Source organism: Metarhizium album, assembly GCF_000804445.1.
Source record: "Metarhizium album ARSEF 1941 chromosome Unknown scaffold_9, whole genome shotgun sequence".
Lineage (NCBI taxonomy): Eukaryota > Fungi > Ascomycota > Sordariomycetes > Hypocreales > Clavicipitaceae > Metarhizium > Metarhizium album.
In genome coordinates this window covers 771,104-786,051 of record NW_024467583.1, presented here as the reverse complement: position 1 = coordinate 786,051, position 14,948 = coordinate 771,104, and the positions used below count along the sequence as shown (strand labels likewise).

General features: G+C 56.5%; 5 protein-coding genes across 5 annotated transcripts; 4 read left to right on the top strand and 1 right to left on the bottom strand.

The window, feature by feature from the left end:
• Positions 1-1,205: 1,205 nt before the first annotated feature.
• Positions 1,206-4,209, top strand: MAM_04339 (hamartin; the record flags this gene model as incomplete). The annotated part of the gene is made up of 2 exons (XM_040823137.1): positions 1,206-1,246; positions 1,332-4,209. 2 exons carry the CDS (start codon positions 1,206-1,208, stop codon positions 4,207-4,209), a joined length of 2,919 nt encoding a protein of 972 aa, XP_040679016.1.
• An 800-nt stretch (positions 4,210-5,009) lies between these two features.
• MAM_04338 (uncharacterized protein) lies at positions 5,010-5,906 on the top strand (the record flags this gene model as incomplete). Its single annotated transcript, XM_040823136.1, has 1 exon — positions 5,010-5,906. The coding sequence occupies one exon, from the start codon at positions 5,010-5,012 to the stop codon at positions 5,904-5,906; it is 897 nt and encodes a 298-aa protein (XP_040679015.1).
• A 255-nt stretch (positions 5,907-6,161) lies between these two features.
• Positions 6,162-7,649, bottom strand: MAM_04337 (transposase; the record flags this gene model as incomplete). Its single annotated transcript, XM_040823135.1, has 1 exon — positions 6,162-7,649. The coding sequence occupies one exon, from the start codon at positions 7,647-7,649 to the stop codon at positions 6,162-6,164; it is 1,488 nt and encodes a 495-aa protein (XP_040679014.1).
• Positions 7,650-8,937: 1,288 nt separating this feature from the next.
• On the top strand, positions 8,938-10,380 carry MAM_04336 (GPI-anchored cell wall beta-1,3-endoglucanase EglC; the record flags this gene model as incomplete). Its single annotated transcript, XM_040823134.1, has 1 exon — positions 8,938-10,380. One exon carries the CDS (start codon positions 8,938-8,940, stop codon positions 10,378-10,380), a length of 1,443 nt encoding a protein of 480 aa, XP_040679013.1.
• A 646-nt stretch (positions 10,381-11,026) lies between these two features.
• On the top strand, positions 11,027-12,560 carry MAM_04335 (imidazoleglycerol-phosphate dehydratase; the record flags this gene model as incomplete). The annotated part of the gene is made up of 4 exons (XM_040823133.1): positions 11,027-11,158; positions 11,226-11,899; positions 11,958-12,267; positions 12,375-12,560. 4 exons carry the CDS (start codon positions 11,027-11,029, stop codon positions 12,558-12,560), a joined length of 1,302 nt encoding a protein of 433 aa, XP_040679012.1.
• Positions 12,561-14,948: the final 2,388 nt, after the last annotated feature.

Here is a 14,948-nt window from a genome sequence, read left to right as displayed (position 1 = left end):
TACTTAAGGTACGTACTTAAGTTAAGTAAGCACCTTAAGTAGGTACCTCAGGTAGGCACGGAAAACGTACTCGGAACCGACTTTGGTGGGCACACATATACCAGCACGTACTTAGCTTATACTTAGGTACGTAACTAAATCCAGACAAAACGCGGGGAAGCCCAGAGAGCAAAGAGGGGTCCAACACTTCCGTGCCGGACGTGGAGCTCGAGCTCGAGCTTCTTGCAAGCTGTCAACATTTGAGTGCAACTAAGCCAATGGAGCGGGCGACTAGACGGAAAGAGGCCAGCGCTCACGCGATGGGTGGGCGAGTACATGCGAGAGGGACGTGCAGCATGGCTCGATGCGGCAAGCATTGCCTCTGACGTCGTGTGGGATGGGACGCACCCGTCCCGGAATCCATTCCATCGAATCGTGCCAGACAGGCCTTTGGTTCATCAAGGGAGGTGCACACTGTTGCCAACCAAGGCCGCTCGGATGCCGTCTCGGATGCCCGTCCAAACCGGCATCAGCCGTCCAACCACTTCCATCATCCGACCTTGCATGCTTCATCCCCGTCACTTATTACTGTATAGACCCATGCAGCCCAGCTTATTACCCGTTCGGGGGCGTTGGCGCGGTCGTGGGGTCGGGCCACGGCCCACGGTCATGCGATCAAGCGTCTTCCATCTTCCATGTGCGGGGTCTAGAGCTTGTCCGTGCAGATGCCGTGATGAGGGAGACGAGCAAGTCTTCTTTTGTTCGTCTTGGACGGCTGTAGTATCGTGGCAATGCACTTGGTCTATCTGCCCGAGTAAAAAGAAATATGACGCTCCCGTGTACTCCATGCCCGTTGTAACTCCTGGGCCGACCCATCATTGGATGTCTTGTCGGCCTGAACAGGTGCCTGACAACTGAGGCTCTATGTGCTTGCTGCAGGTTGACCAGACAGCTGTCTGATCGATGAAAACATGCCCCACATGTGCATTTGCGCCTGGCACCTCCAGGCAAGTCGGCCACGACGGCACCATCTGATCCGCTCGGACCCATCCATCAATCAATAGCCTCCTCTGTCACCCGGTATCCATCTGATTGAGATCCGACACCATCTGCAGCTCCGGGTCCGGCTGCAAGCAATGCGAATTCTGTCTTCTGCCGACTTGAGTCCTCTTCAGATATACACATAGTCACAACAAGCCGGCAGGCATTCCCACCGTCTGCGCCTCATGCCGGCTGAGCGGGAGCCCCCTACGATGGTTTCGACGACGTATGTCATTGCTGTCCCCTCTGAGACACCGTGGCCCCTGCGTGCACGCCTTGTCTGACTAAATCAAGTACTAACTCAACTGCAGGTCGCTGAAGGAGCTCATCAAGGCCATCAATGCCTTCCTCGCGGACCCAACTGTCCCTCTTCCGGAGACCCTCGTCGGCATCCTCACCTCCTTCACCCAGCAGCAAGAGAAATATGACGATTCTGCAGCCGACCAACTCCAAGATAGCCTGCTGTCCACGTTTGATAAGCGGGTCAAAGGCAATGCCAGGGCCGTAGGACCATGGATCGCCATTCTTCGACAATTGCTGCCTGTCCTGCAGACTCCGGAAAGAATACTGCCGTGGTTTGATGCATGCAGGGGCATCTTGGACAGGTCTGATCTCGACAAGTGTGTTGTCGACGAGACTGTCGCATCTTTCATGGATCTGATAACTGTCATCGACGAGTTTCAAGTCTCATTCGCAGCCAACTCGGCTGCCAGTCGCATCATAGACCGCCTGTTTCAAGTATGGATGCGTCGCTTCTACCCAGCTCTTCTCGAGGGCGACACCTCGTCCGAGTATAATGAGAGGCTGATCCGCCACGCCTTGTGTAATTTCGGGAAGAAGCGCCCCAAGGAATTCTTCACTGCCATGGATGGGTATTTCGTCCAGAGCAAGCACCGCAAGGCGGCACTGAGGCTCCTTTGCGACTTCATCCAAATTCAACCACCACATCTACACCAGGTTCTGCATACGTCTCTGTTTGGCAATCTCATGACTTGCCTACAGCATGACAAATCAACAACCATTGTTTCCGCTGCGTTGACGACTCTCATCATGCTTCTGCCACATATGCCGAGCTCTTTGGTACCGCATTTGCCTGCGCTGTTCAATATTTATGGCCGTCTTCTTTTCTGGGACAGAGAACACTCGAGGACGGCTGAATGGCCCGACAGTGACGGCACCAGCCCTGAACCGTCCCTTGGATGGGAGGTGGCTGCCTTTGACACCGATGTCGACGACGCATCCATCGCTCACCTTCCCAATTACTATACTATCTTGTACGGCCTTTATCCCATCAACTTTATGGACTATATTCGCAAACCGCAGAGATATATGCGCCATGCAAATGCCGCCAATGCAGATGAAGTGGAGGTCCAGCCAACTGAGATGCGCCATCGGTCCGAAACCTTCCGACGAAACCATCTATTGCATCCCAATTTTTATTCCCTCACAATTGACTCTGAAAAGGCCGACTTTGGCCGCTGGATAAAGAGTGAGGCTGCCGAGGTCGTCGCTGAGTGTATGGGCCTGTGTCTAGAGACGGACTTGTACAGCTTTGCCGATGTGAGCTCTGCGGACATGCCTAGCTCTGGCCCCGCAGGTGCCAACGCTCTTGATAATGCCGTGTTGGAAAAATCCAAGGCCGATGCCGCCTTGTTGAGCGGCCCGGGTGGGAAGCGTGACAGCTGGCGCAACTCACGTCTGACGACATCAGACTCCCTCTCAAGCAACCAGACACCAATAACTGCTATGCGCCGTAGCTCACAATCAAGCATGCCATCACATCGTGATTCTACCGGCGACAGCCGATCTAGAACCTGTGGTACAGACAGCCCGACTTTGACACTATCTCCATCCCACCCTCAGTTGCAAGACCTAATTCAGTCCAACAAGGCAATCAAGTCAGGATTGCACCAGTCCTTGGCCAACGACAGCGTCGCGTCACTTGCTCTAAGCCATCAAGACTCGGTAGCAGAAAAAGCTGCTCCAGGTGCTTCAGCACCAGCAGCGCCGCTTCCGCCTACATCGCATTCACCCTTTTCAGCTTCGGAAATGTCTACTCAGGTTACACACCTCCAAAAGCAAATTCTACTTCTGCAGAATGACTTGAGTTTCGAACGGTACTTGAAGCAACAGCATATGGCACACATTGGTGACCTTCGTCGCAAGCAAATGGCTGAAGCGGCAACCGAAGCCGAGACGCAAAATCTGATCCTGATGAACCGAAATCTGAAGAGCCGCTTCGAGGAAGCTAAAAAATCTGAGATGCAGGTCAAGAAGGAGTCGGAGAAGAGTCGGGCGATGGCGAAGAAATGGGAGGCCGACCTGGCCAACAGATTAAAAGACTCACGACACAAGTCCAACAAGAAACAGGCTGAAATGGAAGCACTACAGCGGGAATTAGAGGAGTCCAAACAAGAAGCCGACAAACTTCAAAAGTTGCTATGCGCCGCAGAAGTGAAGGAACTAAATTGGAAACAAAATGTGCAGTCTATCGAGTTACATGGCGCCGAGATCGACCGCCTCAAGGCGGAAGTGGAGCGGCTGACAAGGTCCGAGAGAGACCATCAAGCCAGGGAGTTGGAACGGCAACAGATGATAAACTCTGCCACAAAGTCGGAAAGCCGGGCTGAGGCTCTGAGGATGAGGCTGGAAGCGCAGGAATACGAGGTACAGCGCGTGAAGAAATTGTTCCAAACGCAGGTTGCGGCCCTGCAATCACAACTTTCCGAGGCGCGGGAGGAGCGCGAACGACCTGGGTCAAACTCGAATATCGCTGTAGAGAGTGCTCTTGCGGCCAGTCGGGCCAAGCAAGCAGAACTGCAGAAGCAGCATTCTCTGCTTATGCGCAAGTATACAGCACTGCAGTCATCATTGCTGGATATGCAGGCGGAGCAACCACCAGAGCAACCACGGCCGACGGCGTTAAAGCACCAACCAACAGACGCAGACTACGTGTCATTGTCTACCAGTCCTGTCGTTGTCAAGGCTCGACCACAGCGATCATTGTCCAACGCAGAAGCAACAGGTCACAACATGAGATCGTCAGAGGGGTTACAACCCGGCGGGACGACGAGTGGTGCCACGCCTGCAAAAGCAGGCAGTGGCTCTCAGCCCGAAGAGTCGGCAACGCCCATTTCGCCTGACCAACGAAGTTTTGGTAAGTCCCCGACACAGGGCACGGGAGAATAGCTTTGACCAATGATATTTAGGTGGCTTACAGAGTCGGCTTCGTCGGGACTCGAGAGACAAAAGCAAGGACGATGGCAGCAGCGGCTCGGGGAAGCCAAAAAAGGAAAAGAAGTCTTCTGGCTTGAGAGGCATCAGAGGATTTGTATGACATGTCTCATGAAGAAACGCAACCGCTGGCCGTGTTGCAGCTCAATTCTAGCGCAGAGCAAGCGTGCGACAAAGGGCACGCAAGCAGTATCAAATGACACGCGATTCCGTACGGATCACGGCAATGGCATGTCTTTTCTTCTGCGTCCATTTCCGTGGCTGCAGCACCTGGTAACGTGACAGGTTACAGGTTGAAAACATACGCGGTTGAACTGTGACGCATCGCTGAACAGGATTGGCCTCTGATGATGTACATATGCGTCGTGCGTCGTCCAGCCCGTGTCCGGCCGCATACACGTAATGCGGGCTCCAATAGCAAACGAGGGTCATGTTGAAAAATACGTGGGCTCATTCCCGTCCCTATTTCCCCGGCCTAGCATGCTGCAGGTTGTTGGATCTAGCTACTACTCGTGTGAGGAAGTATAGGTCGCACCACAGGCCATGAGACCTTCTGCCACCCATTCAGACAGACACATGGCTCATTGTCCTCTGTACTTCACGCACTGCCACCCGAGGGTCCCGACTCCGGAGCCGGCAAACTTCGAGGTGGACACTCAGCAGGGCCTACATATGGGACAACACGGGCCACCTCTCATCCTTGCCTCCGTGCCTGGCAAGACACACCCGGACCATCGAAAGGGCTCTCGAAAAACATGGGTAAAGAAGAGCAACGGTGCTTGGCGACGGGGCACGGCATCATATGCGCGGCGCTGCCCCGGTCCGGCACGGCATCCCTCGCGGCGGCCCTGACGACGCTTGGCCTCGGACCCGTGCACCACGGGCTCAACGTCACGAACACCCGGGAGTACTATGCCTGGGGCCAGGCGGCGTGGTGCAGCATGCCGTACTTCCGGGCGGCGGGGCTGGATCCGGCCAGGAGGCTGCCGTTCTACATCAATCCCGCCGACGCCCTGCTCCCATGGACGCGAGGTGACTGGGATAGGCTGATTGGCGGGTACCGCGTCGTCACTGACGTTGCGAGCTTCTACACAAAACAGCTGATACAGGCATATCCCGAGGCAAAGGTCATTTTGGTGGAGCGGCCCGTCGATGGATGGAGAGCGAGTTTCGGGGAGGTGGTTGTGGACAGGCTGTGTTGCGGCGTCCGGGGATTTGTTTTGGGCACGCTGGGCCCATTGGCGGGTTTCCCGGCGCTTTACATTGTGCGGGACATCATCCTGGGCTGGTTGGGCACGGAGACGAGGACCGAGACGTGGGCGAGGATGGAGGTCGTCCACGCAGAGTACTACGCCATGGTGAGGCGGGAGGTTCCGCGGGAGCAGGTGCTCGAGTTTCAGCACGGGGACGGATGGGCTCCGCTGTGCGAGTTTCTGGGTGTTGCTGCGCCCGATGAGCCGTTTCCGAGGGTGAATGAGAGGGCCGAGATACTTGAGGTATTGGATGGGCTGTTGAGGCAGGTTGTTGTGCGGGTGATTGTCAGGCTGGCGCTGGCCGTGGTCTGCCTGGGTCTCTTTTCTACGGTTGCGGTGTTCTTTTGGCACCGGACTTGGGGGGACGTTCAGTGGCGGTTGGCCTTGGACTGGGTGTAGGAGAGGAGGAGGTCGAGAGGTTTTTTTGCGGGCCTCTTCTGCGATGAGCCGGTGGCAACGAAGTCGGCCGATGTGGGAAACAGGGGATGGCTATGCTTTCGCGGGTTGTGTTTTGGATCACTGGAACTTGGAGCACCCGACATGTGCACTTGCTGTGCCAACTCTCGCTCTCTGAATCGATGGCGTCGAGCCAGATCGGATTGGCCGGTCTGGACAGCGGGACAATCTCCAATGGGTGACTGTAGCCATGGTCGGTCAAATTTCGATTCCTCTGCGACGCCAGAAAAGCATTTGATTCCCACTCTCAAGTACTCCGTGTAATTGAGCTGCTTTTGTACGCCCAAGGTCTCTCTTCGTCTGTATAAGCTCAGTAGCTGCAATAAGAGAGCCGCGGATAAAACGACTGATATTGCGTGCAAACTCAGGCTCAAGGGATGTATCGTCTTCTAATACCTCCCCTAGCTTGTTGGCAACCTTATTTATCTGCCTGAGTGTTGTGGGCGTCTCAAAGTCGGAAGAGTTGTTGTGATATAACGGCGGCGGCGATGGTGTTGATGTGTAAATTGCAGCTCGTTGTTCAAGGGCCTCAATTACAGGCTGTGGATTGTAGGGTGAAATTCCAGTTTTTCGAAAGGCTGTGAGAATAGTAGTAGTCTTGAAAGCTTGTTTTCGTACAGCTTGAATGCAAGCAAGGAATTCAATCTTTGTAATATTCAACACGCCGTCTCGAACAATGATATCCAACGCCTTTGCATGATAATGCTTTAGTGGCTGAAATATCACAACATCAAGAGGTTGAAGGATGTGTGTAAGGTGCGAGGGCAACGCAAAGGGAATTATATCGTGCTGTTCGCAGTATTCAACGAATTCAATTGTATGGTGTGATCCGTGGCCATCTAGGATTAAAAGGCGATATCTGCCTATTGGCGTTGCAAATTCCTGAAAATGCTGTATCCAAGCAACTGCAATTTCGTCATTCGTAAAGCCGGTTGGTGAGACTGTTATTTTGGTATTAGCTTCAAGCTCCTTTATCCGATACCAGGACTCCATGTGTTTTTGCCCTGTAAGGATAAGAAAGGCAGGAATAACTTTGCCGCCAGCAGAAATGCATTCTATTGCTGTTGCAGTCTCCCTGTTTTCTGGCATTGAAAATAGATGCGCTCTTCTTCGCTTTGTAACAACTAAATGGTCCTTTCCCATTCCAATACGAAAGCCAGTCTCATCCATATTCCAGATATCTTCAGGAGGGACTCCGTACTGCTGAATAGCCTCTTTAAGCTTGTTGTAATAAGAAAGAGCTCTTGTCACATCTTCTGAAGCTTTTCGACTTGAATCAATCTTTTTTTGAAGACCTTTATGATAGTGATGCCGCTGGATAAAGCGTGTAGTCCATCGCGTTCCAACTTGCCTAGGCGGGGCAGTTGACGATGCCCTCTCTTTTAGGATGTAATTTGCAGCATCTGTAATGAATTCAGGTCGTACAGCGAAGTTGGCCTTATCAAGGCGATCGATATAGTTACATAAAGCAACTTCCTCTTCTCGTGAAAGCATTGTATTTCTTGCTGGATGGCCTTTCCTAGCAGGAACGCCGTTAGCACGTCGTTGAAGCCGGCTACGAGGCACGTTGAATTTCTTCGCCACAGAGCGAATTTTTGCACCTGGATTTTCCTCAATATACTCAAGAGCCTCGTTGACACGTAATTCGACATCGCTTTTTGCCGTTTGGACGCTAGTTGCAGCCATTTTCGCGGTTCAACGCGTCTAGGTTGAAAATTGGCCCGCCTTGGTGTCCGGCCCGCCTTGCTGTCGAGCACCACCTTTGGTGGTGAGGGCTTTTGCTAGCCGAACCACATAAAGTGGGCGGGCACGATTACTGGGGAGAAGAAAAACAGAATCCAAGAGGGTCTTCTGCCAAGCCATTAGGCGTGCCTGACAGGGTGGGTTGCAAGTTTTCTCGTCTTTCCTCGAGGCTTGACGCCACGCGGACGGGGCTTGGGCTGTTCCCGAATGCTGACGCCTCGTGGTGCGCGGCCGGGCTTGCGGTTGGTCTGAGGAAGCATGTGGAAAACTGGAAAAACTGGAAAAACTGCCCAAGTACGGAGTAACTAGACCGTATTGTCACGTCCATGTCCATGTCTGCGGTCGCGGGGCCAAGAGTAAGAAACGACGGTACGTAAGTTACTAGGAATAAACAAATTAAATGAATGTCGTCGGGTACCAAAGTCCTCTGCAGCTTGGTCGTCGAATCGTTCAAATAACCTGCTCCGCCCCCTGCGCAGTGTCATGACTCCGAGTCACTGACTCTGCCCTCTTGGATCTCAATCCATGTTTTTGCTTCGTGCCTTGCCCCCCTTGGCCTGGCTTAAGTAGGCTCGTGGTCCCGCTTTTCTTTTCTTCGCCACGACCTGACTCCCACCCGAGCTACTCCGTACTTGAGTAGGTATCTAGGTACCTACTTGTACGCAGTACTTGGGTACTTGTAGATACTCCGCACGTGCGGCGCTGCACTATGCAATTGCATGTCCCACCAGTGCCGCGCCATCCACACGGCGCTCACGACAAAACCGTCCACAACTTCATCCAGCCAAGCCAACTTCCAAAATATGCAACGGTCCACTCAACCTCCCCTCCGTCGTGCGCTTCAGCCCCTAACGGCACATCAAACGGCCCGCCAAGGCCATCAGGCCCCCCGGCGCTTGTGCCAATTGTTGTGGTTTGTCCCGTTGTTGGTGGCCAAGAGTAAACATGCCAGGCGCGCGGCGCTTGGGGCCGCTGATCCATGGGCTCCCAACACGTCCACGTCCGTCTATAGCAATCCCACTGGGAGGGACGTCGGATTGTTTATCTTCAGTCTCTTCTCTCCACACTCGGTCTCGACGTGTTTCCCTTCTCATACTCGTCCCGAGCCGTCCCTCGTTTGAACGTTTGCAACCAGTCCATGAGCTTGGTCTCTCGTTTTCCCACACCACCGAGTATCAGGAGCATCACTTGCGTCGACGTACAGAACTGATACTGTCAACATTCGCTCACCATGCTTCCTCGTCTCCTCACGCTGGCTACCGCCATCTCTGGCGCCGCCGCTGCCACGGCCATCCAGGGCTTCAACTACGGATCTACCTTCTCCGACAACAGACCCAAGACACAGGTTGACTTTGAGAATGAGTTCAGGACTGCCGCCAATCTGGAGGGCACCAACGGCGCCTTCACCTCTGCCCGTCTGTTCACCACGGTCCAGGCCGGAACTAAAAACGACCCCATCTCTGCCATCGCCGCCGCAATCAGTACCAAGACGAGCCTGCTTCTTGGTCTCTGGGCCTCGGCCGGCGAGGACGCCTTCAACAACGAGTTGCAAGCTTTGAAGACGGCCATTGAGCGGTACGGCTCCGAAATGAAAGATGCTGTTGTTGGCATCTCTGTGGGCTCCGAGGATTTGTACCGCGCTTCACCCGTTGGCCAGGCTGCCTCTCCTGATCCCGGCGCCACGGCCGGCACGCTGGCAGGGTACATCAAGAAAGTCCGCGAGGTCATCGAGGGAACATTGCTGAGAGACGTCCCCGTCGGCCACGTCGATACCTGGACCGCCTATGTCGACCCGGGAAGCAAGCCCGTCATTGACGCCAGTGATTTCATCGGCATGGACGCCTACCCGTACTTTGAGAGCACCAAGCCCAACGGCATCGGCGAGGCGGCCAAGCTGTTCCAGGCCGCCTTGGACGAGACGGCGAGGGTCTCGGGCGGCAAGCCCATCTGGATCACCGAGAGTGGCTGGCCCGTCAGCGGTCCCCAGGAAGGCTCTGCGGTCACCGGTCTGGACGACGCCCAGACATTCTGGCGTGCGGTCGGCTGTCCCCGGTTCGGCAAGGTCAACGTGTGGTGGTACGCTCTGCAAGACAGCGCTCCCGTCACCCCCAGCCCCTCGTTTGGTGTCGTCGGCTCCACGCTCACCACCAAGCCCCTCTACGACCTGTCTTGCGACGAGAGCAACACCGCTAGCGGCAAGGACGCCCAGAGCTCCAAGCCTGCGGGCAAGTCCCAGGGCTCTGCTTCGTCTGCTACACAGGGCTCTGCTTCGTCTGCTACCCAGGGCTCTGCTTCGTCTGCTGCCCAGGACCAAGTGCCAAAGGCCTCCGGACCTGCCGGAACGTCGGTCCAGGGAGGCTCTGCGCAAAGTATGACCGCCCCGGCCGGCGATGGCTCTCAGCAGGGCGACCAGTCCAACGCCACGGTTGCTCCCCCTGCAAGCAACCGGACCACTCTCAACGGCGACACGGGCAGCGGCAGCGGCACCGGCGCCGGCGGCCGCATGGGAGAGGACGCCGTCAACGGCAGCACCACGTACGTTGCTCCTGGTCAGGGCACCGCCATCGGCGCCAGCGGCCTTCCCAGTGTCACCGTTCCTCCCAACTCCGGCAGCAAGTTGAACGCCTTTGTGGGTGTTGCCGTTGGTGCTGTCATGGCCGCGGCCGCGCTGTAAACGATTCTGTGAGAATGCAAATACGGCGTTTTTAGTGGATAGACAAGATCCGCGGACTTTTCTGTATAAAACACGGGTCATCCCGCCCCAGGTCGGTCGGTATCGTGCGCGGTTTGACATTGTTTGTAGAAACGGATAATAAAATTGCAAATTGCTAATATACTATACACATCATCAATTCGACTTCCGACTCTACACTCTACTCAGCCAGGTCCAGATGGTCATGGTGCATCGGTGACGTGGTTGTCTTGTTTTGTCATCGGCCGACAGGCCTCGCTCACTCTACGTGGTACATGCATGTATGATACATCATATGACGGTAACAGCTCACTCGGTCGTCTGTCGTCCTGATCAATCGCGTCCAAAGTGGCATCGCACCACCCCTGCGTTGCTGGTGTCAGTTGAGTTGGCGGGATCGCACCCTTGAGCTTGCGCCCAGGGTGCAACGTAGCGTCCGGAGCTACCGGAGCTCCGTGCCGCGACCCCTCTGATTGGCCACTTCTCAGCCCACGAGCCGCAGGCGGTGAGTGCATGTGAAGTTGCCAGCTTTCAACACCAGCTTTTCCCTCGTGAGCCGTGACGGCCTCGTCGTCGACTCGCCTCCCACACGACCCCCACGCCACGCCACGCCACGCCACGCCACGCCATGGCACGCCTAGCAGCCGCTCTGCTGTTTTCCCTCGCCCTGACGGCGTGCGCGCTCGCGGCGCCGCAGAACATGACGGGCGGCCATGCCCTCGAGAGCCTGAGCCTCGACGACCTCGACCATCAGCTGCAGGTACGTGGATGCCCGCCCCCGTCCCGGGGCACCCGTCGCGCGGCGGGCGCTGACGAGGCCGCAACAGGCGTGCCCGATCGTCCGGGAGCTGTCGGCCGCCAAGCACGCCCGCGCTGCCGCGGCCCCGTCGTCCCTCACGACGCGCCTCTTCGCGGTGCTCTTCCCCGGGTCTCCGGCCGTGAACGCCCTCCTCGCGACGCTGTACATCTCGGGCCCGCCCAACTTCCTGCTGGCGCTGTGCCCGACCGACATTGACCCGTCGTCGCTCGGCGTCATGGTCGCCTTTGCCGTGGGCGGGCTGCTGGGCGACACCCTGTTCCACCTGCTGCCCGAGATCTTCGTGGGCGAGGACGAGCCCGACAGGGCCAGGTTCGTGCTCGTCGAGCCCAACAGGAACCTGGTCCTGGGGCTGGCCATCCTCGTCGGGCTCATGACGTTTGTCGCCATGGACAAGGGGCTGCGCATCGCGACCGGAGGCTCGTCGGGCCACGGGCACGCGCACCAGCACTCGCACGACGCCGACGCCGACGCCGACGCCGACTCCGACTCCGACTCCTCCCCGCCGTTGATCGCTGCGAGCGGCGTCGACGCCGTCGACGGCACCGTCAAGTCGAGGAACGACAAGAAGAAGAAGAAGAAGAAGAACAGGGACAGGCAGGCCCAGCCCACCGAGCCCCAGCACCAGCACCAGCGCAAAGAGGCGAACCCCAGCGTCAAGCTCGGGGGGTACCTCAACCTCATGTCAGTCGTGGCATGACCTGCAGGCCCGACGGACAACAGTCACGCTAACTCTGTGCAGCGCCGACTTCACGCACAACATCACCGACGGCCTCGCCGTGTCGGCCAGCTTCTACGCGTCGCCCACCATCGGCGCCACCACCACCGTGGCCGTCTTCTTCCACGAAATCCCCCACGAGGTGGGCGACTTTGCGCTCCTCGTGCAGTCGGGCTTCTCGAAGCGGGCGGCCATGGCGTCGCAGTTTGTCACGGCCGTCGGCGCGCTCATAGGCACCCTCGTCGGCATCGCCATTCAGGAGTTCGGCGGCGCAAGCACCCGCGACGGCGAGCCCGGGATGCCGCGCGATGCAGGGCTCTGGGGCACAAGCCTGGTATGTCTGCCTGCTTCCCCGTCCTTTCCACCTCCCCCCTCGCTGGCCCGGCCTGCCGGGCTAGGGCTACCACGCGCCGCTGACTGCTGACCCTTGGGGCAAACTAGGCCTGGGGCGACATGCTGCTGCCCTTTACGGCCGGCACGTTTCTGTACGTCGGCACCGTGGCCGCCATCCCGGAGCTGCTGGAGACGGGGCCCAACACGGCGCGGGAGCTTCGCAAGACGCTGGCGCAGTTCGTGGCTGTCGCTGCCGGCGCGGGCATCATGCTGTACATCTCGTGGCATGGTTGATGTTTTATGTTGGCGTTTGTGTAGCTGTTTCCTTTCCTCTCTCTCAGTTCAAGAGTGTGCATGGCCCTGTTTTTCCGTGCGCCGGAAAACACACTCCCGCATCGTCGGGTTGGCGATGGCGGTGCGTCAACAGGACCGGTTGGGCGGGCGGGCAGCAGGCCGGTCCGACGGCTTTGTAAGATTTCATGGTCGGAAACGAAATGAGGCCGCGATGGACGTCTCGGTGCTGTGGGCGCCTTGACGGAGCCTTGCACAGGACGTGCCTGCGTACAATCCCGATGCATAGAGAGAGATCAATGAGCTTCAAGCCCCATGGTTGGCTGCGTGACATTTCGCCACGGCGTTCCCACACAAGCCAGTCGACAAACAACCTTTTCAGTGCCTGCCCATGATTGATAGACGCGTGAATTGATTTATTACACGGCAATCCCCGCCTTGGTTACAATCCAAGGCTCTTGGGAATGAACCGCCTACACACGCACGGCAAGCGAGCTTGTCGTTGGCCTGTCCTAGAGCCGGTCATAGTCATTCATGTCAACCAGGTCGCAGCACGTCTTTCCTGTACGCGTCACGCGTCACACCCTTTTGGATGATACCTGGCGACTGCTGGCTCCCAGCCATGTATTTATTGTTGAAGCGGTCGAGGTTTCTCATAACACGTGTGCTTGGCGTGGGAGGCCGCGGCGATGCCCTTCACGCAAGCACGCCAGAGACATTGGCCGCGATCCACGGGAACAAGCTTGAGTCAAGGACCCGACAGCGGGAATGCGCTAGTCCTGAGACGGTGCTGCGCGGGCATGTGGCGCATTGAGATTGAGATGATGATGGCGACGGCTCAGCAAGGGCTTGATTGGAAGAACTCCATCGTCGGGACTTGACCTCTTTTGACACTGCACATGGGCAGGTTGCTGGCATTGGCAAACATGGCGAGACCGCTCGGTTCCCGTCTCTGTAGTCTCACCTTCATTTTGCATTTCCCTCCCAGGGACGAGTTTGTCCGACACGGCAGGACCGACATCAACGTGCTTTTCCATGACCACGACGTGGGCACAGAAGAAGCAGCATTGGCTTCCTGATGATGGGAGGAGCGGCCTGGATGGGGATGGTGGATGCCTTTTCTCTGGATATCGTGGTCACCATGGTGGCTGCGGGTGCCGGGGTCGAGGCAAAGGTTTTGCCGACATGGCACGTTGACGGCGCAAAGAGCGATGTCGGAACGTGGCCAGCACCAATCCGCCGCATGACCACATGTTTCAAAGTATTGCGCGACTGCAAAACAAGACGCACACTCTCCAGGCCCAAATGACCAATTTCTCCCGTCGCCGTCGACGATGGGCTTGCATGCAGACAAGGTCATGGATGGAAGCTCACGGGAGACAGCGTGCAGTGATGTGTGATGTTTCATGTAGGAAGATGGCTCGATTAGAATGTCGACGCCCTCCCTCTCTGACGGCCATCAGGCGTTGACAAGTTCTGCTTCTGGCCAAAGAGCCTATCCCCGGGTTCTGGAAAACAAACTCACAAGTCGCCGGTGAACGTGGTGGAAGTGCTCCGTACAGATCCCCAGCCCAGATTCTTTGTCTCTGCACCATGTTTGCATGTTTGACCACGGCAGCTGGCATCTCCACGCGGGTGTTTGGTTTGCTGGCGGCACTCTGCCTGTGCCATTCGCCGCAACTCTGGCTGCACCCTGACTGGTCAACCTTAACTTTGGCCCCAGACGATGATGCCCTGGCAGTGTGAGTGTGGTAACTAGTTAACTTATTAATTACCCTATGCGGAGGGGTGTGCGATACTGGCTTCTTTCCGATTCATTCGCCGAATGCGCCCACTTGGTGAGGCTTGCAAGCCCACCCATATAAGGTCCAGACCCGAGTCCACGACGGGCTTCGAAAGATTCCAAGTGTTCCCGTGGACACTTGTCCCTCTTTTTTTTTTTTTTTTCCCCTTTTTTTCCCTTCAACTTTTCTCGCGCTTGCTCCTTGATGGACCGGATGCTGCACGAGACTCAAGTTGGGACACGACACGTGGGCGTTTACCACATGCGAGGCCGACCGGAATCATCATATTATCATTCATGGATCTTAGACCCGACCAGATCGTAACTTGGTACGAATCGTCAAGTGGACGACGTGGGGTTGAGGCTAATGGGCGGGTAGCTGTAACAGCGAACCAAGGCCGTTCTGGATGCTTATTTTGCGGCGCCTGCTCCGTGTGATGCTGCTGATATACTGCTGCAAACCTAGTCAGCTGGGGCTGGCCGTGTGGACGTACTGTATACTATATTATATGGCCGCACGTATGGATGCAGCACAATAGTGCGAACTGCACTGGGAGTTCCACCAGGAGAAATGGAGACGGGACCGTGGACGAGGTCAAAGAAATTGG